This window comes from Oncorhynchus kisutch, linkage group LG28, assembly GCF_002021735.2.
Source record: "Oncorhynchus kisutch isolate 150728-3 linkage group LG28, Okis_V2, whole genome shotgun sequence".
NCBI classification, from domain to species: domain Eukaryota; kingdom Metazoa; phylum Chordata; class Actinopteri; order Salmoniformes; family Salmonidae; genus Oncorhynchus; species Oncorhynchus kisutch.
Genome location: NC_034201.2, coordinates 11,775,537 through 11,801,186, shown reverse-complemented (window position 1 = coordinate 11,801,186; position 25,650 = coordinate 11,775,537). Strand labels below are relative to the sequence as shown.

The following is a 25,650-nucleotide window of genomic DNA, read 5'->3' as shown; positions in this document are numbered from 1 at the left end:
ATGACTGGGTGGCTGGGGTCTTTGACAATTTTTAGGGCCTTCCTCTGACACCGCCTGGTGTAGAGGTCCTGGATGGCAGGCAGCTTTGCCCCAGTGATGTACTGGGCCGTACGCACTACCCTCTGAAGTGTCTTGTGGTCGAGAGGCCGAGCAATTGCCGTACCAGGCAGTGATGCAACCAGTCAGGATGCTCTCGATGTTGCAGCTGTAGAACCTTTTGAGGATCTCAGGACCAATGGCAAATCTTTTTAGTTTCCTGAGGGGGAATAGGCTTTGTCGTGCCCTCTTCACGACTGTCTTGGTGTGTTTGGACTAATCTAGTTTGTTGTTGATGTGGACATCAATGAATTTGAAGCTCTCAACCTGCTCCACTACAGCCCCGTCGATGAGAAAGTGGACGTGCTCACTGCTCCTTTTCCTGTAGTCCACAATCATCTCCTTAGAGATCTAAAGGGGTGAATGAGAATATGTACATATGAGTACATGGATGAGCGATGGCCGAGTGTCATAGGCAAGGTGCAGTAAATGGTATAAAATACGGTATATACTGTACATGTGAGATGAGTAATGTAAGATATGTGAACATTATTAAAGTGGCATTATTAAAGTGACTAGTGATCCATTTATAAATGGTGATTGGGTCTCAATTTAGGCAGCAGCCTCTCTGTGTTAGTGATTGCTGTTTAACAGTCTGATGGCCTTGAGATAGAATCTTATTTTCAATCTCTCGGTCCCAGCTTTGATGCACCTGTACTGACCTCGCCTTCTGGATGATGGCGGTGTGAACAGCCAGTGGCTCGGGTGGTTGATGTCCTCTATGATCTTTTTGGCTTTCCTGTGACATCGGGTGCTGTAGGTGTCATGGAGGGCAGGTAGTTTGCCCCCGGTGATGCCCCTCTCAATTGTGCATCTGTAAAAGCTTGTCAGGGTTTTGGGTGACAAGCCAAATTTCTTGAGCCTCCTGAGGTTGAAGAGTCGTTGTTGCGCCTTCTTCACCACACTGTCTGTGTGGGTGGACCATTTCAGTTTGTCAGTGATGTGTACACCGAGGAACTTGAAGCTTTCCACCTTCTCAACTGAGGTTAAGTCGATGTAGATAGAGGGGTGCACCCTTTGCTGTTTCCTGAAGTCCACGATCATCTCCTTTGTTTTGTTGACGTCGAGTGAGAGGTCGGCAGCAGCCACACAGGTAGTCTAGACCAGCTAACCACCATATACTAAAATATCCACACAAGCCACTAGCCAGCCAGCCATACATCACAAGTTAGACTATTATGAAGTTATTATTTAAGGGCATTGACAATAAATCACACGCTAGCTAACTAGCAGATTTACATCAATCATCAACATCAATGATCAGCTGATACCTCACTTTCTTTTCCTAAAGTCAATCATGTTTGTGATGAGTGAGTGTGTTGTTTCAGAAATAAATAGTCCAATGCTCAACAATGTTAAAATATTCACTACAGAGGCAGTTGGTATGATGTGGATTTTGAGATAAGACTTAATGAAAGTCTTTGTTTTTTTTCTCCACTTTTCTCAGTTTCAGCACCTTGCCCCTAAAAGGTCTGTGCATGGCCCTGTGCCCAAACCACCTCTGCCTCCGTTTCACCTAACTTTTCAAGTACACACACACACACACACACACACACACACACACACACACACACACACACACACACACACACACACACACACACACACACACACACACACACACACACACACACACACACACACACACACACATACTCTTACAATCACTCCCAGATTGTTACAGTCTGATTGTTGCTTTATAGCTATTGTAAACCCAAAGTGCTGACTGTACAGGCGGGTCCCTTCCATCCCATTGTCACTTAATCATCATAAAAAGATGAGTTGAGATAGAGCGTTCCATCATTTCTTACCCTCTAAGTCTCTCAGGAACTTTATTTTAAGCAAATGTATTCTTATGCATCACTATATTTTCTTCTGCACTGTGCTTGTACTGGAGAGGTTGCTTCCCTTATCATGAACAGTACACATGGATGAAAATAAGGTACACTACACACTCCCAATGTTAAACTACCTAAACTCACTTCTTCCTAGTGTGGTATACTGTGCAAAGACCCCTCTATCACTGGTTTTGTACCCCAGCTCTTAAGCGGGTGGCTAGCCCACACAGTGACAGCATTGCCATGGACGACCAGGTCCTCTGACATTTGAAACTGTCAGGAAGTGCAAGGTGGCCAAGCCGAGTTCACTCTCAACTTTGACCTCGATTCTCAACACAAGCTTGACACAGGCTTGACAGTTGGGAGGTGGAAGGGGACTAGTATATGAGAGGGGTGTCTGTTGACTGGCTGTGGCCTTTCTCCACGCTCAGGCCACCCTGTCCTCTCACAGGACATGTCCCCACACCTTCCCAGGACACACAGGGAGGCATGGCATGGGGCTGGGGCTAGTGCTGGGGCTGGCGGCCAGCAGGTCTGGAGATGTCAGTGTGAGAGACTGGGACCTATGATTAATGAGAGCTGGCTGGGTGCCAAATACCCATACACACATTCTTCCTAGCGGCACTGCTACGGTCCAACCACAACCATAATCTCACCATGTCACTTATCACAAGTGTGCTGAATGATTATTGATCAAACCACTAACTCAGCACCACACTCTAATATAGTACTGCATGATCTACCAACGCAATCAAATCAAATCAAATCTTATTTGTCACATGCGCCGAATACAACAGGTGTAGACCTTACAGTGAAATGCTTACTTACAAGCCCTTAACCAACAATGCAGTTTTAAGAAATAAAGGTGTTAAGAAAGTATTTAAGTCAAAAAATAAATATAAAAAAATAAAGATGAAAATAGAAAAATACAAATATTAGAGAGTAATGAGGCTATATACAGAGGGTAGCGGTACAGAGTCAATGTGGAGGCTATATACAGAGGGTAGCGGTACAGAGTCAATGTGGAGGCTATATACAGGGGGTAGCGGTCAGAGTCAATGTGGAGGCTATATACAGAGGGTAGCGGTACAGAGTCAATGTGGAGGCTATATACAGGGGGTAGCGGTCAGAGTCAATGTGGAGGCTATATACAGGGGGGTAGCGGTACAGAGTCAATGTGGAGGCTATATACAGGGGGTAGCGGTCAGAGTCAATGTGGAGGCTATATACAGAGGGGTAGCGGTACAGAGTCAATGTGGAGGCTATATACAGGGGGTAGCGGTCAGAGTCAATGTGGAGGCTATATACAGGGGGTACTGGTACAGAGTCAATGTGGAGGCTATATACAGAGGGTAGCGTACAGAGTCAATGTGGAGGCTATATACAGGGGGTACTGGTACAGAGTCAATGTGGAGGCTATATACAGGGGGTAGCGGTACAGAGTCAATGTGGAGGCTATATACAGAGGGTAGCGGTACAGAGTCAATGTGGAGGCTATATACAGGGGGTAGCGGTCAGAGTCAATGTGGAGGCTATATACAGGGGTAGCGGTCAGAGTCAATGTGGAGGCTATATACAGGGGGTAGCGGTCAGAGTCAATGTGGAGGCTATATACAGAGGGTAGCGGTCAGAGTCAATGTGGAGGCTATATACAGAGGGTAGCGGTACAGAGTCAATGTGGAGGCTATATACAGGGGGTAGCGGTCAGAGTCAATGTGGAGGCTATATACAGGGGGTAGCGGTCAGAGTCAATGTGGAGGCTATATACAGAGGGTAGCGGTACAGAGTCAATGTGGAGGCTATATACAGAGGGTAGCGGTACAGAGTCAATGTGGAGGCTATATACAGGGGGTAGCGGTCAGAGTCAATGTGGAGGCTATATACAGGGGGTACTGGTACAGAGTCAATGTGGAGGCTATATACAGAGGGTAGCGTACAGAGTCAATGTGGAGGCTATATACAGGGGGTACTGGTACAGAGTCAATGTGGAGGCTATATACAGGGGGTAGCGGTACAGAGTCAATGTGGAGGCTATATACAGAGGGGTAGCGGTACAGAGTCAATGTGGAGGCTATATACAGGGGGGTAGCGGTCAGAGTCAATGTGGAGGCTATATACAGGGGGTAGCGGTCAGAGTCAATGTGGAGGCTATATACAGGGGGGGTAGCGGTCAGAGTCAATGTGGAGGCTATATACAGAGGGTAGCGGTCAGAGTCAATGTGGAGGCTATATACAGAGGGTAGCGGTACAGAGTCAATGTGGAGGCTATATACAGGGGGTAGCGGTCAGAGTCAATGTGGAGGCTATATACAGGGGGGTAGCGGTCAGAGTCAATGTGGAGGCTATATACAGAGGGTAGCGGTCAGAGTCAATGTGGAGGCTATATACAGGGGGTAGCGGTCAGAGTCAATGTGGAGGCTATATACAGAGGGTAGCGGTCAGAGTCAATGTGGAGGCTATATACAGAGGGTAGCGGTACAGAGTCAATGTGGAGGCTATATACAGGGGGTAGCGGTCAGAGTCAATGTGGAGGCTATATACAGGGGGTAGCGGTCAGAGTCAATGTGGAGGCTATATACAGAGGGTAGCGGTCAGAGTCAATGTGGAGGCTATATACAGAGGGTAGCGGTCAGAGTCAATGTGGAGGCTATATACAGGGGGTAGCGGTCAGAGTCAATGTGGAGGCTATATACAGGGGGTAGCGGTCAGAGTCAATGTGGAGGCTATATACAGGGGGTAGCGGTCAGAGTCAATGTGGAGGCTATATACAGAGGGTAGCGGTCAGAGTCAATGTGGAGGCTATATACAGGGGGTAGCGGTCAGAGTCAATGTGGAGGCTATATACAGGGGGTAGCGGTCAGAGTCAATGTGGAGGCTATATACAGAGGGTAGCGGTCAGAGTCAATGTGGAGGCTATATACAGGGGGTAGCGGTCAGAGTCAATGTGGAGGCTATATACAGGGGGTAGCGGTCAGAGTCAATGTGGAGGCTATATACAGAGGGTAGCGGTCAGAGTCAATGTGGAGGCTATATACAGGGGGGTAGCGGTCAGAGTCAATGTGGAGGCTATATACAGGGGGTAGCGGTCAGAGTCAATGTGGAGGCTATATACAGAGGGTAGCGGTCAGAGTCAATGTGGAGGCTATATACAGGGGGTAGCGGTCAGAGTCAATGTGGAGGCTATATACAGGGGGTAGCGGTCAGAGTCAATGTGGAGGCTATATACAGAGGGTAGCGGTCAGAGTCAATGTGGAGGCTATATACAGGGGGGTAGCGGTCAGAGTCAATGTGGAGGCTATATACAGGGGGGGTACCAGTACAGAGTCAATGTGGAGGCTAATACAGGGGGGTAGCGGTCAGAGTCAATGTGGAGGCTATATACAGGGGGTTAGCGGTCAGAGTCAATGTGGAGGCTATATACAGGGGGTAGCGGTCAGAGTCAATGTGGAGGCTATATACAGGGGGGTAGCGGTCAGAGTCAATGTGGAGGCTATATACAGGGGGGTAGCGGTCAGAGTCAATGTGGAGGCTATATACAGGGGGTAGCGGTCAGAGTCAATGTGGAGGTTATATACAGGGGGTAGCGGTCAGAGTCAATGTGGAGGCTATATACAGGGGGTATTGGTACAGAGTCAATGTGGAGGCTATATACAGAGGGTAGCGGTCAGAGTCAATGTGGAGGCTATATACAGGGGGGTGGTAGCGGTACAGAGTCAATGTGGAGGCTATATACAGGGGGTAGCGGTCAGAGTCAATGTGGAGGCTATATACAGGGGGTAGCGGTCAGAGTCAATGTGGAGGCTATATACAGGGGGTAGCGGTCAGAGTCAATGTGGAGGCTATATACAGGGGGTAGCGGTACAGAGTCAATGTGGAGGCTATATACAGGGGGGTAGCGGTACAGAGTCAATGTGGAGGCTATATACAGGGGGTAGCGGTCAGAGTCAATGTGGAGGCTATATACAGGGGGTAGCGGTCAGAGTCAATGTGGAGGCTATATACAGGGGGTAGCGGTCAGAGTCAATGTGGAGGCTATATACAGGGGTAGCGGTCAGAGTCAATGTGGAGGCTATATACAGAGGGTAGCGGTCAGAGTCAATGTGGAGGCTATATACAGGGGGGTAGCGGTCAGAGTCAATGTGGAGGCTATATACAGGGGGTACCAGTACAGAGTCAATGTGGAGGCTATATACAGGGGGTAGCGGTCAGAGTCAATGTGGAGGCTATATAAGGGGGGGTAGCGGTCAGAGTCAATGTGGAGGCTATATACAGGGGTAGCGGTCAGAGTCAATGTGGAGGCTATATACAGGGGGTAGCGGTCAGAGTCAATGTGGAGGCTATATACAGGGGGTAGCGGTCAGAGTCAATGTGGAGGCTATATACAGGGGGTAGCGGTCAGAGTCAATGTGGAGGTTATATACAGGGGGTAGCGGGTCAGAGTCAATGTGGAGGCTATATACAGGGGGTATTGGTACAGAGTCAATGTGGAGGCTATATACAGAGGGTAGCGGTCAGAGTCAATGTGGAGGCTATATACAGGGGGTAGCGGTGGTACAGAGTCAATGTGGAGGCTATATACAGGGGGTAGCGGTCAGAGTCAATGTGGAGGCTATATACAGGGGGGTAGCGGTCAGAGTCAATGTGGAGGCTATATACAGGGGGTAGCGGTCAGAGTCAATGTGGAGGCTATATACAGGGGGGGTAGCGGTACAGAGTCAATGTGGAGGCTATATACAGGGGGGTAGCGGTACAGAGTCAATGTGGAGGGCTATATACAGGCGGGTAGCGGTCAGAGTCAATGTGGAGGCTATATACAGGGGGTAGCGGTCAGAGTCAATGTGGAGGCTATATACAGGGGTGGGGTAGCGGTCAGAGTCAATGTGGAGGCTATATACAGGGGGGTAGCGGTTCAGAGTCAATGTGGAGGCTATATACAGGGGGTAGCGGGTACAGAGTCAATGTGGAGGCTATATACAGGGGGGTATTGGTACAGAGTCAATGTGGAGGCTATATACAGAGGGTAGCGGTCAGAGTCAATGTGGAGGCTATATACAGGGGGTAGCGGTACAGAGTCAATGTGGAGGCTATATACAGGGGGGTAGCGGTACAGAGTCAATGTGGAGGCTATATACAGGGGGTTAGCGGTACAGAGTCAATGTGGAGGCTATATACAGGGGGGTAGCGGTCAGAGTCAATGTGGAGGCTATATACAGGGGGTAGCGGTCAGAGTCAATGTTGGAGGCTATATACAGGGGGGTAGCGGTCAGAGTCAATGTGGAGGCTATATACAGGGGGTAGCGGTCAGAGTCAATGTGGAGGCTATATACAGGGGGTGTGTGTAGCTGGGTCAGAGTCAATGTGGAGGCTATATACAGGGGGTAGCGGTCAGAGTCAATGTGGAGGCTATATACAGAGGGTATGGTACAGAGTCAATGTGGAGGCTAATACAGGGATATTGGTACAGAGCAATGGGCTATATAAGGGGTAGCGGTCAGAGTCAATGTGGAGGCTTATACAGAGCGGTAGCGGTCAGAGTTCAATGTGGAGGCTATATACAGGGGGGGTAGCGGTCAGAGTCAATGTTGGGAGGCTATATACAGGGGGTAGCGGTCAGAGTCAATGTGGAGGCTATATACAGGGGGTAGCGGTTCAGAGTCAATGTGGAGGCTATATACAGAGGATATTGGTACAGAGTCAATGTGGAGGCTATATACAGGGGTAGCGGTCAGAGTCAATGTGGAGGCTATATACAGAGGGTAGCGGTCAGAGTCAATGTGGAGGCTATATACAGGGGGGGTAGCGGTCAGAGTCAATGTGGAGGCTATATACAGGGGGGTAGCGGTCAGAGTCAATGTGGAGGCTATATACAGAGGGTAGCGGTCAGAGTCAATGTGGAGGCTATATACAGGGGTAGCGGTCAGAGTCAATGTGGAGGCTATATACAGGGGGGTAGCGGTCAGAGTCAATGTGGAGGCTATATACAGAGGATATTGGTACAGAGTCAATGTGGAGGCTATATACAGGGGGTAGCGGTCAGAGTCAATGTGGGAGGCTATATACAGAGGTAGCGGTCAGAGTCAATGTGGAGGCTATATACAGAGGGTAGCGGTCAGAGTCAATGTGGAGGCTATATACAGGGGGTAGCGGTCAGAGTCAATGTGGAGGCTATATACAGGGGGTAGCGGTCAGAGTCAATGTGGAGGCTATATACAGGGGTAGCGGTCAGAGTCAATGTGGAGGCTATATACAGGGGGGTAGCGGTCAGAGTCAATGTGGAGGCTATATACAGGGGTAGCGGTCAGAGTCAATGTGGAGGCTATATACAGGGGGTAGCGGTCAGAGTCAATGTGGAGGGCTATATACAGGGGGGTAGCGGTCAGAGTCAATGTGGAGGCTATATACAGGGGTAGCGGGTCAGAGTCAATGTGGAGGCTATATACAGGGGTAGCGGTCAGAGTCAATGTGGAGGCTATATACAGGGGGGTAGCGGTCAGAGTCAATGTGGAGGCTATATACAGGGGGTAGCGGTCAGAGTCAATGTGGAGGCTATATACAGAGGGTAGCGGTCAGAGTCAATGTGGAGGCTATATACAGGGGGTAGCGGTCAGAGTCAATGTGGAGGCTATATACAGGGGTAGCGGTCAGAGTCAATGTGGAGGCTATATACAGGGGGTAGCGGTCAGAGTCAATGTGGAGGCTATATACAGGGGGTAGCGGTCAGAGTCAATGTGGAGGCTATATACAGGGGGTAGCGGTCAGAGTCAATGTGGAGGCTAATATACAGGGGGTAGCGGTCAGAGTCAATGTGGAGGCTATATACAGGGGGTAGCGGTCAGAGTCAATGTGGAGGCTATATACAGGGGGTAGCGGTCAGAGTCAATGTGGAGCTATATACAGGGGTAGCGGTCAGAGTCAATGTGGAGGGCTATATACAGGGGGGTAGCGTCAGAGTCAATGTGGAAGGGCTATATTACAGGGGGGTAGCGGTCAGAGTCAATAGTGGAGGCTTATACAGGGGGGTAGCGGTCAGAGTCAATGTGGAGGCTATATACAGGGGGGGTAGCGGTCAGAGTCAATGTGGAGGCTATATACAGGGGGTAGCGGTCAGAGTCAATGTGGAGGCTATATACAGGGTGGTAGCGGTCAGAGTCAATGTGGAGGCTATATACAGAGGGTAGCGGTCAGAGTCAATGTGGAGGCTATATACAGGGGGGTAGCGGTCAGAGTCAATGTGGAGGCTATATACAGGGGGGTAGCGGTCAGAGTCAATGTGGAGGCTATATACAGGGGGGTAGCGGTCAGAGTCAATGTGGAGGCTATATACAGGGGGGTAGCGGTCAGAGTCAATGTGGAGGCTATATACAGGGGGGTAGCGGTCAGAGTCAATGTGGAGGCTATATACAGAGGGTAGCGGTCAGAGTCAATGTGGAGGCTATATACAGAGGGGTAGCGGTCAGAGTCAATGTGGAGGCTATATACAGAGGGTAGCGGTAGTCAATGTGGAGGCTATATACAGGGGGTAGCGGTCAGAGTCAATGTGGAGGCTATATACAGAGGGTACCGGTAGTCAATGTGGAGGCTATATACAGGGGGTAGCGGTCAGAGTCAATGTGGAGGCTATATACAGAGGGTACCGGTAGTCAATGTGGATGCTAATACAGGGGGGGTAGCGGTCAGAGTCAATGTGGAGGCTATATACAGAGGGTACCGGTAGTCAATGTGGAGGCTATATACAGGGGGTAGCGTACAGAGTCAATGTGGAGGCTATATACAGGGGGTAGCGGTCAGAGTCAATGTGGAGGCTATATACAGAGGGTACCGGTAGTCAATGTGGAGGCTATATACAGGGGGTAGCGGTCAGAGTCAATGTGGAGGCTATATACAGAGGGTACCGGTAGTCAATGTGGAGGCTATATAAAGGGGGGTACTGGTACAGAGTCAATGTGGAGGCTATATACAGGGGGGTAGCGGTACAGAGTCAATGTGGAGGCTATATACAGGGGGTACTGGTACAGAGTCAATGTGGAGGCTATATACAGGGGGTAGCGGTCAGAGTCAATGTGGAGACTATATACAGGGGGGTAGCGGTCAGAGTCAATGTGGAGGCTATATACAGGGGGTACTGGTACAGAGTCAATGTGGAGGCTATATACAGAGGGTACTGGTACAGAGTCAATGTGGAGGCTATATACAGAGGGTACTGGTACAGAGTCAATGTGGAGGCTATATACAGGGGGGTAGCGGTACAGAGTCAATGTGGAGGCTATATACAGAGGGTACCGGTAGAGAGTCAATGTGGAGGCTATATACAGGGGGGGTACCGGTACAGAGTCAATGTGGAGGCTATATACAAGGGGTACTGGTACAGAGTCAATGTGGAGGCTATATACAGAGGGTACCGGTTAGAGAGTCAATGTGGAGGCTATATACAGGGGGTAGCGTACAGAGTCAATGTGGAGGCTATATACAGGGGGTAGCGTACAGAGTCAATGTGGAGGCTATATACAGGGGGTACTGGTACAGAGTCAATGTGGAGGCTATATACAGGGGGTAGCGTACAGAGTCAATGTGGAGGCTATATACAGAGGGTATTGGTACAGAGTCAATGTGGAGGCTATATACAGGGGGTAGCGTACAGAGTCAATGTGGAGGCTATATACAGAGGGTAGCGTACAGAGTCAATGTGGAGGCTATATACAGAGGGTAGTGGTCAGAGTCAATGTGGAGGCTATATACAGAGGGTATTGGTACAGAGTCAATGTGGAGGCTATATACAGGGGGTAGCGTACAGAATCAATGTGGAGGCTATATACAGGGGGTAGCGTACAGAGTCAATGTGGAGGCTATATACAGAGGATATTGGTACAGAGTCAATGTGGAGGCTATATACAGGGGGTAGCGTACAGAGTCAATGAGCAGGGGCACCGGTTCACCGAGGTAATTAAGGTAATATGTACATGTAGGTAAAGTGACTATGCGTAGATAATAAACAGAGAGCAGCAGCAGCGCCGCGATCAGCGTCAGAAATAGAACTGACTTCTATTTTAGTGCTTGGCAACGCAGATGCTCGTTGGTGCGCGCGAGCAGTGAGGGTGCAATAATTTAATAACATGTATGTTTTAATTTATTTTGCAACGCGAGCGTTGTGTTCAGCATGTTAGTCCACTCTATCCATAGACACCATCACACTATGCAATATTGTACGTTGTGTGCAAGCCAAAACATCTGACCACTCCAGGCGTTTATCCTAACCGTCTGTCTGTCTGGCTATCTGTCTGGGACGATGAGGGTTTATTGATTGATGTTTGTCTGTCTGTCTGGCTACTCTTCTAATAGCCAGAGGAGCGTACAGACAGACAGAGGGGAGGGGGTGAGTGGGTGGGGGTCTGTTTGTGAATTATTTATACCAATCAACACCCCCCCCTCCTCTCTCAACACATCATCATTAATGTGATTCAGTCACTTATTATAGCTACTCCTAATCCCATCAGCAGCCAGTCACTCCCATTAGAGCTGTCTGCAGGGGGTTGGGGGTCAGAGGGGTGTTTGTGGGGGTTATAACGCTATAACTGAAATAGAGTTCAGCTGAAGTGTTGGAGCGGGCGGTGTGGTGGCTGGGAGTCTGCATGTCTGGGTGTTGCTGACATCGAAAGCAGGTGATGATTGTTATTCAAATCATCTCTGGCTGTTCTGACAAAACAGCAGGAGCTTGCCGACACCGTACCGACACTGTGTAACAGTGGCAGAAACACACTATGTCCTCTTCAGACCTGATCCACCTGTCCTCGAGGCACAACAAGACTAAAGCTGTGTCTCAGGTGGCACAGGAAATAACACCTCATGGTAACACTGCTCTTTAGTCAACAACTCAAAAAGTCTCAATTAAATAGTACTATTTCATCTATGTTCCCATTAACCAACAAGAATGCATGAGAGCCCCAGGAGGGATCGCTTCGAGCAGTTTCACACCCAGAGACATAACTCTCTGATTAGCATCTCAATTAGAGCTTCCTCACTATGTGCAACTCAGAGAAGGGAGAGTGTGTATTTAACTTAAGTACAATTGATGTCTAATGGGACTCGTGTAATGGCATTTAGAGTTAAGGCCAGGGCTATGATTCAGAGACTTGAAATAGGGTGTCAAAAACAATATCAGAACTGGGAAAAGGCTGGGCAAAGGTAAAGTCTGTCGTTTTTGCTGTCTCTAACACAATTGCATGAAATGCCAAACACTCTGAGAGGTAAAGGTGCCTGGAAGAACCTTTAGTGTTGCCACACCGGCGGAGCCTTTCCAATTGAAAAAGGTTCCCCGAGTAACCCCTCTGAAAAGGGTCTTCAAGGAACCCCTATTGTAAAGGTTCAAATTGGAACCTTTTTGTGATGGGCGTAGTTCAAATTGGAGGTGCGGCCTAACTGGTTAGAGGTGTGGCTTTCAGATACTGTAGTTATTTTTAGTCATAAATGTAATTTCTGTTCATGTTACGTTTGTTCCTTGAATATTTATGCATATTACATATTCTAATATAATATGAATAACATTGCTGATTACGCACAGTAATAAAGTGGTAACTATTCTAACTTTGGGATTTGCATTGGCTTCTGAAGAACTCATACACCTATGTTAGCCTCACTGAAACTACGAAACTGTCAGTGTTCAACCTTAATATGTGACGACAATACAACAAAACCTATTAACAGGAATGGCATTTACTCTAACGGGTGGCCAAAAAATGTATATCTTAAAGCCACGCCCCTCCTAAGCCATGCCTCCACTTCAGTGTTCCTCCAGGAACCCATTGCAACATTGAACCATTAAAGGTTCTTCCAAGAACCCCTCAACTAACCGAAGGTGCAAATTTGAACCATTGACTAGCAATAGTTCATTGAGGAGGATCTCCAGGGTTCCTATTCTCCTACAGCACACTAAACCAAAGTGATTTAAAATATGTTCTATATGTGAATTCACAATATATCATCTATATTTTTTTTAAACAACAATAAAAATGGCAAGCCAGCACATCCCCCTCCTACTCACACACACTTCGCTTCCACCACGCACTCTTCCCTCCCACCACACACTCTTCCCTCCCACCACACACTTCACACTCTCACACACAGCTGTCTAGTTGGAGAACCGATGTGTGTGTCTCAGATATCCTGCGGCTCTTCACCCATAATCCTTTCCCAGGACAGCAGGGCAGTATTGATTACAAACCAGGCAGAGGAAACAGCAGGAGGAGGAGGAGAAGAGTACAGGGGAATAAAGGATAGAAGGAGAAAAGTGAGTGATATGGGAAGGGAGTTGGGAAGGAGAGGGTTGGGAAGGAGGAGAGGGGTGGGGGAGAGAGGAGATGAGGTGCATAAGGAGACACAGAGCTCTCAGGTTTCGTCTTCATCCAGCAGCTGTTGGGTTTGAGTGAGAGGGTTGTCTCCCGGGCTCATGCCAAACACAAATCCACCAGCGTCAAAACTGGACCGTACCTCTATAACTCTGCTCCACCACTGACCCCAGGGCCAGTGCCGTTTCTAGGCATAAGCAACATAAGTGGCTGCTTAGGGCCCCGTGGCCACTAGGGGGCCCCAACCCCCAATATGCTTTTTAGGGGGTCAGTCGGGGTCTCAACTTGCTGTTAGTTAGGATAGTAGAATAGACAATGTATCATTTCGATATTTGGTTGTGCATCAGCAGTTTTCCTTTTGTTATGTCAGTCACTGACAGTCACTCAGTTGTCCCATATCAGCTAACATTTTATAGATGACTAGGTAAGTTAGTCTAGCCAGCGATCTAAACCTTGTAGTAATCATGGCTGAATTACTGACCGAGCACCCAAGGCCTAGAGGCCCTGACCTCCAGGGGCCCACATTGTATTTGTTCGTCACTCACTCAGATATCATATGAACATGGCATAAGTCATGGCAAAATGTGTAGAATTGCAGGAAATTTGTTTTAAAACTGCTAAATGTTTTCTCCATTCCTTGGCAAATCTCTCTTAGGGCCCCCAAAAAGCTAGAAACGGTCCTGCCCAGGGCACAGACAGCAAGACAGATGCCTGATGACAGATTTAAGGGAGGATAAAATGGAGGGACCCCCCCCACCTCTCCTCTCACCCCAGGGAGGAAAGTGTACACCACACTGAAGTCATCGGGTCATACTTTCCCTTAAGACCCCCACTTAAAAACACACTGCAAACCCCCCAGTCTATAATGTATGTGAATGTAAATATGTATGTAGATATGGTTGTAGCACAAATCTATAATTACATACCATTCTTAATTTCATATATTTCCATTGTTTCTCAGGCGTTTGCTGTGAGTGATCAGAATGTGTGTGCTGTGTGGTATGTTAATGTCGAGGAATCAGTTCAGTTTAACACATAATGGCGATGTGAATAGCCCAGAGCTCTTGTTTCCTACACAGGGAAAAAGTGTTGGCTGGGCGCAGGAAGAACGGAGGAAGGAGAGAATAACTTGGGTGAAATCCTGCTCTCACTGCTTGGAGCGAAGTTCAGCTCTACCCACGCATCGCTCACAAAGGTCACTCAAACAGGTCTTTTTAACTATGTACACACACAAACACACACACACACACACACACACATGCACGGTGCACACAAGAACACACACAAAGAGGAATACAGAAGATGGAAGGCACACAAACATGCGCCCACCAGGATCAGTCAAATAGGTCAGGTCAAGTTACACAGATGATGACAGCCACACATTTTACATGTGGGCTCAGTCCCCATCCCTCAACAGAGATGTATGCTCCTTCCGTATAACACCCTAACCTCTATCCCCTACATACATATAGTCACCTCCAAAGCACAGAAAAAATTCAACACATCATTTAACATCAACCCCTCCCACCTCAGAGACCACATTAACTTCCCAGCGAGGGGCAGAGGAAGTACACAACGTCAAATGCAAATAAAATAACAATCTAGAGACTTAACAATTTATCATGATTTTTTCATTTAGTCTCTTAGGACCCCAGTAATGGCCATCAATAAATCAAGCTGCTGTCACACTCTTAAGACCTATAGGGACCACTATATAGAGAGCCTATAGGTCTAGAAACACATGCACGCGCAAACGTATGAATACACACACACACACACACACATTTCATTATTCAACACAGCATTATTCTCTGCAATTATGCTCTATAATTATGCTTCTACATAACTTGAAGTTATGACCGTAATATTGCCACCCATAAAACATGTACATGTGTTACTAATATCATTTTTATGGTCATATCTTTGAGTTTGCAATAACAGCATCATTAACACATACACAAAGGCAACACAGCTAGGCCAATGGGGCCTATCTCTCCAACTTCATGGCACTCATCCATAAAATAGATAGTTGTGGGTCGGACTTACATGCTACTTCTAATGATGCGTTTCTGCTCACTGCCTCCCCCAGGTAGTTACGGGCCACACACACGTAGCTGCCGTCGTCTGGCTTGCTGCGTCGGCCGTGGACGATACGCAGGAAGAAGAGGGAGCCGCTGGGCAGCAACATGCGGTGGGAACGGGGGTTGTCCCGGTCCGTCTCCACACGCTCCCCGTCCTTGTACCACTCCACCGTGGGGGCAGGACGCCCCTCCGCCTTGCAGTTGAGGGTGGCTGGCTCCCCCTTGGACACAATGAGGTCAGAAGGGTGCTCCACTATCCGGGGAGGGGAGTCATCCTGACGAAGGCGAGATCCTGAGAGGAGAGTAGAGGAGAAAAAATTATTTGCTACACATACGACCACATAAGATAACATGTTCGGTAATACCACCTGACAATATCGATAAGGCTGGATTGATGATTGTCTGAGAAAAAAGCCTATAAATGAGAGCCAGGCCCTGACAGGGAGCACGCACACCATGTCACCACAAAACACAAGCCTGAATATCCACACTGACAGACAGGAGCCAGGGAGTGATTATCGCTAATTAGCTTTTTAATTTACACACTCTGTCAAAGGCTCTGTTCCTCTTAGATGCCGCTGGGTGGTGAGTGGGTAAAGGTTTTTTGTGACGTTTTTATTGTTTTGGTGTTCGGTAGTTTTTTTGGGGGCTATTTCGAGCACACACATATTTTACTTGAGGCAAGTCGAAGTTTGGTAGCTGAAGTCTACACCCTGGCGTTCGGTGATTGGTCAACAGTACTACTCCAAGGAGAGGGAACTATGGACGGGATACTTCAATGAAGTGTTTGTTGTTATTCAACTAGTTTTCATTAACATTTTTTCACTAGACAAATACTGCACCAAACATTTTAGTAGGATGTAAAATTGCACAACTAAGACCTCTGCAAAAAGGTCAAAAGGATTTCCAGATTTCTTGATTTATCTTAGATTCCTTCAGACTATTTTGAGGAAGTGCATACTGGCTATGTTGTTGCTACGGCATCTCAAGAGGGGCACACAGTAATATTGTCGCTTTTATATCATTTCTCAAGCGACAGTCTTTTATATGCGTCCACTTCGCCTAGCCGAGTTCTGCTAGGAGCAAACCGAAACTAATATGCGAGCGCTTTTAGAGTGTTGATTGTGAGTAGAGGTTGACCGATTAATTGGAATGGCCGATTAATTAGGGCCGATTTCAAGTTTTCATAACAATCGGTAATCTGCATTTTTGGACACCGATTATGGCCGATTACATTGCACTCCACGAGGAGACTGCGTGGCAGGCTGACTACCTGTTACGCGAGTGCAGCAAGGAGCCAAATTGTCTCACTTCTCTTGCGTTCTGGGCAAGCAGAGTCAGGGTATATGTAGCAGTATGGGCTGCCTGGCTCGTTGCGAACTGTGTGAAGACCATTTCTTCCTAACAAAGACAGTCATTAATTTGCCAGAATTATACATAATTATGACATAACATTGAAGATTATGCAATGTAACAGCAATATTAGACTTAGGGATGCCGCCCATTAGGGGCGGCTGGGTAGCCTAGTGGTTAGCGCATTGGACTAGTAACCGAAAGGTTGCAATCCCCGAGCTGACAAGGTACAAATCTGTCGTTCTGCCCCTGAACAGGCACTTAACCCACTGTTCCTAGACCGTCATTGAAAATAAGAATTTGTTCTTAACTGACCTGCCTAGTTAAATAAAGGTGAATTTAAATTAGATCAAATACGGAACAGTTACGTATTTCACTGAAAGAATAAATGTTTTGTTTTCGAAATGATCGTTTCCGGATTTGACCATATTAAGGACCTTGTATTTCTGTGTGTTATTATATTATAATTAAGTCTATGATTTGATATTTGATAGAGCAGTCTGACTGAGCAGTGGTAGGCAGCAGTAGGCTCCTAAGCATTCATTCAAACAGCACTTTCCTGCATTTGCCAGCAGCTCTTCGCTGTGCTTCAACCATTGCTCTGTTTATGACTTCAAGCCTATCAACTCCCGAGATTAGTGCATATAAGAACATCCAATAGTCAAAGGTATATGAAATACAAATGCAATAGAGAGAAATAGTCCTATAATTCCTATAATAACTACAACCTAAAACTTCTTACCTGGGAATATTGAAGACTCATGATAAAAGGAACCACCAGCTTTCATATGTTCTCATGTTCTGAGCAAGGAACTGAAACGTTAGCTTTTTTACATGGTAAATATTGTACTTTTACTTTCTTCTCCAACACTTGTTTTTACATTATTTAAACCAAATTGAACATGTTTCATTATTTATTTGAGTCTAAATAGATTTTATTGATGTATTATATTAAGTTAAAATAAAAGTGTTTATTGTTCATTCAGTATATAATTATAATTGTCATTATTACAAATATATATAAAAATCTGCCGATTAATTGGTATCGGCTTTTTTGGTCCTCCAATAATCGGTATCGGTATTGGCCGACCTCTAATTATGAGTAACTGTGAGTAACTGTGGAAACAATTGTGAACGTCGGCCTGTTAGGATATATAACCGCATGGACATCTAAATGTACAGTGTATGTGTGTCTTTGTCTCCTGGGTGAATGAGGAGTCTGTTTCTCTGTCCCTCTTCCAGTGTTGGATGTCACTGTGAACAAGTCAACAGGAACGCATTCCTCGTGTGGTGTGTCGGTTGGAAGTGGAGGGAAAATGATTGCTCCCATGACTGCCTCCAGCCCTACCCAGTACCCATAACCCTCCTCTTCTCCCCTTGTCTGTGTCGGCGACGCAGTGAGGCAACACCACACGACATGATTCTATCATTACTCTTAAGGAGATAAATGAGATATTACAAACAGTACTCTGTCTCTCTGTGTAAGGATGGGAGTACGTACTTAAGAGGGTAACCTGGGAGCGAGCTATAGCCTTTTGTTGGATGATGAGACTAGCTGAGCCATGACAGAATTATATGTTTTAGTAATAGGTTTAGTTTTCTGCATCTGCCGCTCTTTCAAGTACACACACATCTTTGCTAGTGCTATTTGTATTGGCATCTGGTAAAAATTCACTAAATCAATCCAATTCCACCTTCCTAAGTCCAGTTGACTCTTCCCATTCCAATAGATAGATTTTCTAAAGCCTTGTGACTGGCAGGCTCCCTCCGTCGCAAACTGAGTGAAGCTGCCAGCCACTGTTCTCCCTGGGACACCACACTCCATAAGGCCACTCTCAGATGATTCCCAATACCCAGCCTACTCAAGTGTGCCGACTCCCTGCCTGTCTAACTTACTCTCTCTTCCGCTCGCTCCCCCTTCCTCCCCCACACCCACCTCCACCTAGTGTTTAATGGTCCTAATGGGGGCTGGCTGGCTGGATCCATTCAGCTATAACCACAATCATAAAATCACACATAACCAAAGATCTCTGCTCTCAAAAACGCTTCTCGTTTCATTAGTCGTTCAATGGGCTTGTTCATGGAACTGCCTACGCAATTCATGCACTCAGTTTCACCCAGGTCCTGAGAGCAGTACAGAAACTGAAACAGACTAATGCTGATTAAAACCACCAAGGGCTTACTCTACTGCAGCCTTGCATACTGTACGTATGAGGAGTGGTTTGCTCACTATAACAATGGCTTCCACCGGTGGATTTAGCCCTGAATAAAGATCTTCCAACAACCTGAACTTTCTGAGATAACGTTTTCCCCAACAGAGCAGCCATGGTCTTGACAAACTCATTACTCGTTACCTTATCTCCCTCTCTGAGGTAAAACTGTATGCCAAGGCGACAGCAGCGCAGTGGCTGTCTGAAAGCAGTAATGCCATAGATACGCTTGACTGGGATTTAGCTGAAATCTGGCGACATAAAAACATATGAAAACACCACTATCTCCTTCTGCACTTTAACTTTGACCATATCAACTGTCACATCCATTTCGGCTGACATCCCTCTCCTACTGTACATAGCTGCTGGCTGGAACATTCATAAAGCGAAGTGTACTGAGAGAACCCAGTCAGCAAGAATGGTTATAGTAATACCATCACCAACCACTGATATTATCAACACACTGCACTAATTTTCACAAATCATAATGTCCTTTGTAGCTACAGTGCAAGTACAATTATACTTTTATAACGTATAAAAGTATTTGAATTGCTGACTGGTGAACTGCACTGTGCACTTTCAGTGTTTGCACTTACCCAATGTCCACTTATCAGGAATTGACTGAATATGTGACCTGTTTTATTAAGCTAGGCGTATGTCGCATTTCACTACTTCACAAGAGGCATTTTAACGTGGTTTTGTGTTTTTTGGGGGGCAGAAATGCCTTCTGGAATATGTGAACTTTCATGTGCCCTAATAACAAATGTGTATTCCATCTGTAAATTACGAGCCAAGTTGGTGAAAAAAGAAAAAGCCAGGAACCTTCCCACTAGCCATGACTGGATGAGATAATGTATGGGGTGGACATGCCTGGAGATGCTTTTGGATTGGTCTGACTCTGTCAATAACGTGAGCTGCTAAGTATGTGCTGATAATCCTTTCTAGCTCGGGTTTTTGGAAGATATAACGTTAGTCATCAAGAACTACAAAGGTTTTGTTACTTTTCTCAACAACATTGATGCCCTGAATTTAGCAGGCGCTATTGACAGATCAGTTGGAAAAAGTTGTGATGGGGTATTTTTCTGCACATGCCACGGTCAGTGTGAACCGGAATGACTTGACACAACGCTGGCCAAACAAGATGTAGCTACAAACAAAACAGAGTTAAATGGTTCCAGCCTGCCATGAAGCATTCATCCATGTATACGGGTAAGAGTCTTGCTACATTTTCAGATATAATATACGTTTCTAATTTTGTCAGGAAGTCATTTTCATTGCAAGTTAAAGAATACTGTTAGCTAGCCAGCGAACTTTAGCTTGCTGGCTCGCTAGCTCATGTTAAGAGTATGATCTGTGTAGTAGCATTATTCTAATCAGAAAAAACTATTTGCATTGCCAGCTATAGTCTAACTTTGGCTAGCTAGCCTTGAACCTAGTTGGTTAGCTTTAGCTACCTGCAGATTCATACTCTTGCTATGACAATCAGTGGTTGGTAACGTCATTGGTAACGTTAGTAGTATACAAGTAAGCATTTCACTGTACTGTTTACACCTTCTGTATCCTGTGCATGTGCCAAATGAACTTAGATTGTATTTTATATAGTGTGTGTTTGCCAGAGACGGTAATGTGAAGAACAACATGACCTGCACCAAAGTCAGTTTAGGATATAGGGCCAAGGACTAGATAAAGTGTATTTTTACCTGAAGTTTTTCCTCATTGTAGGCTACTACTTTTACCACTTTTAGTCTTGAAATCTTTGGTTGTTTACTACACTACTCACATTGTTTAGCACATGGCCTCACACGTGAATCCTTAATTAACAAAAGGCTAAGCTGTGTTCCAATATATTTCACTTGTGATTTTCATGAATAGGAATATTTTCTAGGAAGATTTATGTCCGTTGCGTTATGCTAATTAGTGTCAGATGATAATAACGGGCCCGTTCACAGGCTGCGCGTCACTACAGGTTAAAGAGATGGGTGGTGCTAAAGCTGTGAATTATTTTGAGTGGGTGTAGACAAAGAAGAGCTCTCCATCAGGTGTACCAAAACATTCAAGGGCCATTTTCTCAAAAGAGGGGTTACAAGTTTATCATCTTTCAAAGCAGAATTACTTTCCATATTGTTCCTCAACTGAAGTGTATGATATGCCATTTTCAACTCTGAGTCTTCACTTTTATTCAATGTAAAAAACACAATTTCGAATCCAGATGGTAAGTCAAATATAGACTAATGATTATTGACCCTCTTGGACAATGCGAAAATTCTGCAGTACTACAAGGTTTATTCAAGCCAAACTCTCCAATCCAGGCAGATGATGATAAAGTGTCTTTCTCTGTGACTTGGCGACGTCTCATCCTTTTCCTGTTTAATCTCAGGCTTACTTTCATTCACACAGAGCTGCCAAGACCGTGCTCATTTAAGCACTCACAGACAGTCAAACAAATGGTAATTGCCCATGGCCTTGTGCCTAAAATCCTCTACTAACCCCACCATGTCGCCCTCTTTCACACACAACACTAACACACATGCATGCATAGGAAGTATAAAACCTCAAACCCAACTTAACACAGTTAGAAAGAAAAGAGTGGCAAATCAATGAAGAGAGAGAGAGGGAGAGAGAGAGAGAGAGAGAGAGAGAGAGAGAGAGAGAGAGAGAGAGAGAGAGAGAGAGAGAGAGAGAGAGAGAGAGAGAGAGAGAGAGAGAGAGAGAGAGACTTCTAATGGACCGTAGACACTTAACGCACAGTATAACACATGCTTCCCAATTGTAAAGGTATAGGAGTTTTTTTTAAAGCCATGTAGAATACGCAATGGGGTTGGCACCAGTGTATATAGAAGTCAACAGCCATTGGGACATCCCCCACGCCTTGGGGCACCAACCTCCTTTATCACCAAATCAATGCTCTCAATGTGGACATGATAATCAACAACAGCTGCATGTCCAGTGGGGGACAACACGGTTATGAGTTGTCCTCAAGGGACAGACAGTGCTTACAGTATGTTCTGTGACCAGGGGACACAGTGTAAACATATTACAAACCAAAACAAATCAAAGGACCATAAGATCATTCAGCATAATAGTCTCCATAACAAGTTTTGCTACTTTTCAGACAAAGGATCTAAACTCCACCAGCTGCATATCAGAACCCAAATCATCTGGGCATAACACAAGTCTTCTGATGTTCAGGGTCCACCTGTATATAGATGCACCAACACAACAGCTTCCTCTTAAGAAGCTGTTAAGAAGCTCTTAAGAAGCTGTTAGAAGGACATCAATGCAGTCTATGAAATTTGAAAATGTTGGGATGACAACTTATTATATATTTTTAAAAAGATGACAATAAATCGAAAACGGACACCTATTGAATATGTGAGTCACCTATGGGCAATTCATAACCATGCACAGAATGTCATTAAATTAAATCTGAATAACTGCTGCATTAAATTATCAGCCAAGGGCAAAGTTAAACCTTTCATATCCTCCCTAATGATATACGTGCATGATATCAATTAGGAAGATGAAATTAATGAACTTTGGAATTAATCAGGAACCCCCAAACCAAGCATATGTATACATGATTAATTATTATGACTGTTCATCAATTTCAACAAATCGATCAAATAACACAGTGACAATATGTTGCTCGTAAAATAGTCAGGTGTGCTGCAAAGCCAAGTTGAAAGGAGCAATCCCGGCATGCTGGAACTCATTGGGCGCGCAATGGGAGACCACACGTGCAACCCCTTTTCACCTGTCTTTTCCAACGTTTTGAAATGAGGAATAAACGGAACAACTGATGCAAAATACTGTTGTTACTGCAGGTGGTCTAATCAAACGTGGAGATGGAAAACGAAAAACAGGAAAACGCAATGTTTGTATTAGAAAGTTAATCGTGTAGACCAAATCAAGGTTAAGATATCAGGACTTACCGTTGATTTGGGTGTGCAATAGTCCACAGAAAAAGAAAAACCGTAGTAGACCCATTCTGGCATACTGTAGTAACCGTCCACGGTTTCTCTGCACACAGATTTGTCCGATAGACTTCTTTATCTTGCAGATTGTCCGACTCTCAATAGTTTTGGTTCTTTGAACATGAAATATGGACTTTTAATACAGTTGTTTATCGTGAAGTGTACAACGAAATCATTCACGAGACGACTTCATGTTTTCTCTCAAAGAGCGCACCGGATGGGCAGCCTACTTCTCCATACGTAATGTTTATAGCTGGGTGTCTCACCAAGCAGACACCAACCGCGCAGAGCAACGATGTGCTCGTCTCATAACATCGCCCCGACCTCCCAGAGCCTATTTCATGCAATGTTCCGTCCAGCTAAAAGTGTCCAAAGCGAAGCAAACACTCAATATAGATTAGAAATAGTCAGAATGACCATGATTTTAAATATCACTTCGAATGAATGCGCGCTGTTATATCTTTACACTGTTGTGAGCCAACAGTGGTGGTTCCAGACCCGAGGTGAATGAATAGCTGCAGTTACAGCTCCCTCCTCGTAGAACTGGGAAACACTGGTACAGCAGTGGGCTATAGGAACGCAGATGCGCAGACTTCCATCAAAACAGTGCAAGATGTTGCCCCTATGCGATGATCTGAGGTCAGTTTGGGTTTACATTAAGATCTGAAGATAGACGATAAACTGATCCTAGATCTGAACTGTACACAGCCGACGGGGCAGCTACATACAGAGTGCTGTGGAAACCGCATACAAATTACATAAACACATTAGGCTATCACGATATTTATTTGCAAGATGTGAGTGCAGGAATGTTATTTGGGTTTGGTGTTTAATTAAATGGCTACCTTTGCAATTGGTATGCGTGTGATAGGCAGATTAAGGCAATTAATGGCACTGCTCTGTGCCCGTTATAACATCTGGAGTAGGCCTATATAGGCTAAACATCCATGGACAATAAAGTAGCGTCCCCTATCGACGACATGGCTATCTCATAGATCTCGTCTGGCATAGACAGAATGGGACTGCAAAGTGTTTAGTATATGGCAATTATCTCAGTCAATATCAATGACAAAATGACTGCTAATAACCCATGGCGCATACTGTCTCCTGTCAGCGGTCGATTCCTGCCACATGCATCAAAGGAATACAAATCCTGTGATATATTTTTATTGAACTGCGCATTCAATGTGTTATTTGAGCAAATACTCTTCCCAACAAGCACATTCAATAATGCTTATCTACTGATAATTCCGTTTGCTCGGTGGACTGAATTGAAATTTCCTGTGACTTTTTGGTTAATCCCTTTAGTATAAAGGGAGTCATCATTTAGTGTCAGGAGTCATCCAGGTGGTGGATAAATGTGTGTGCCTTTGTCGCTATTGAGGATAAGGTCAATATGTTATGGTACTGTACTGTAGGTAAAGTGAGGCTGTTCCAGGTAGATGGCTGAGTGCAGAGCACTCACAGCAACCTGTACTCAGGGGTAGAGGTAACATAGCAAACGAAAATATGGGACACTCAAATTAGTATGATACAGTATGTTTCGTTTGGTATGGTATGTATTCATTTGTGTATGTCCATCATCCGTTTTGTATGATATGTTATGAATTCAATTCGTACAATATGTCACAAATTTGCAATATGTATGATGTGTTACATATTCCAATTTCTTGGTGTGGCTATAACGTTAGTTACGTGGTAGGTGGCTAACGCTAACATCAGCTAGGTTGCTAACGTTAGCTAGGCTAGGAGTTAGGCGGTAAGGTTAGGGTTAAGGTTAGGGTTAAGTTAAAGCGTTAAGGTTAGGAAAGGGGTTAGCTAACATGCTAACTACTGTAATTACAAAGTAGCTAACGAATGGTAAGTAGTTGCTAATTCGCAAAAAAAATTATTTTATTTACCCAGCCATCCACCCTGACCAACCAACCTACTTTTGTTTTTGCCAAACGTAATATATCACACTCATTTTAGTGTCCAGAATGTTTATTTACTATGTTACGCCCAGTCTATGACACCAGCCTGCTCACAGGTAAGTGCTGTCATGAAGTGGAAAGAAACCATACCGTGATTGCTTCTGATGGGAGAGAGTGACCCTCTTCCCCTCACACTTCCCTTTCTCTACCTCTGACACGCACATCTGTGGACTTGTCCTTTTAGAAGATGCCTCCACATCCATTATTGGCACTCTATCTGAAAGACCCTTTGACAGAAACAAAACATTGATAAAAGTTTCATAAATGGAATGTTCTGAGGCGCATACTCACACCCCAAAAAGGCTATAACACTAGTTCCATTGAGTAACAATGAATATAGTTGTTGTTCACCAAATAAGAGTTAATACAGCCCTTGGAAATGGAATGTTCTCTCACTCAATAATACATAACAATGGTTCATGAACATCTCAATGAAATCGGCGCAGGCACTCACTCACTCACTCACTTGTGTTGTTCATGATTTTGTCAAAGGGTTATAGGCCTATAGGTTACCATGTCTCACGGCCAGTGGAAGTGATAGGTAGCCTAGACCCAGGAGGAAAATATGATTTCTTATAGGTGCAGGTGAATAAAGGTGCAAAGTGATCATTGACGACTTCAGAGAAAAAACTATTTGGCTCAGTGTCACTTTGCACTTAACTTGTAGCAAGATAAATAGTCTAAAAGTCAGTCCAAACTTGACCTGACATACCATACACATGTCTGTTCCCCTCCTTCTCTGTCAAAACTGAAAGGTTGGAAACTAAACACCCTTATTGGGAGAAT

General features: G+C 45.4%; 1 protein-coding gene across 8 annotated transcripts in view; it reads right to left on the bottom strand.

Moving 5' to 3' along the window:
• The window catches only part of LOC109873266 (roundabout homolog 2), a 191,865-nt gene that overhangs the window by 103,847 nt on the left and 62,368 nt on the right, over positions 1-25,650 (bottom strand). For 5 of the 8 annotated variants that reach the window (XM_031808382.1, XM_031808381.1, XM_031808384.1 and 2 more), the window contains exon 2: positions 15,320-15,646. In XM_031808382.1, coding sequence (XP_031664242.1) covers positions 15,320-15,646 — 327 coding nt within the window. Of the gene's footprint in view, positions 1-15,319; positions 15,647-22,849; positions 23,417-25,650 lie in introns of those variants that run through there. The other 3 variants (XM_031808386.1, XM_031808387.1, XM_031808388.1) reach the window with 1 other exon arrangement.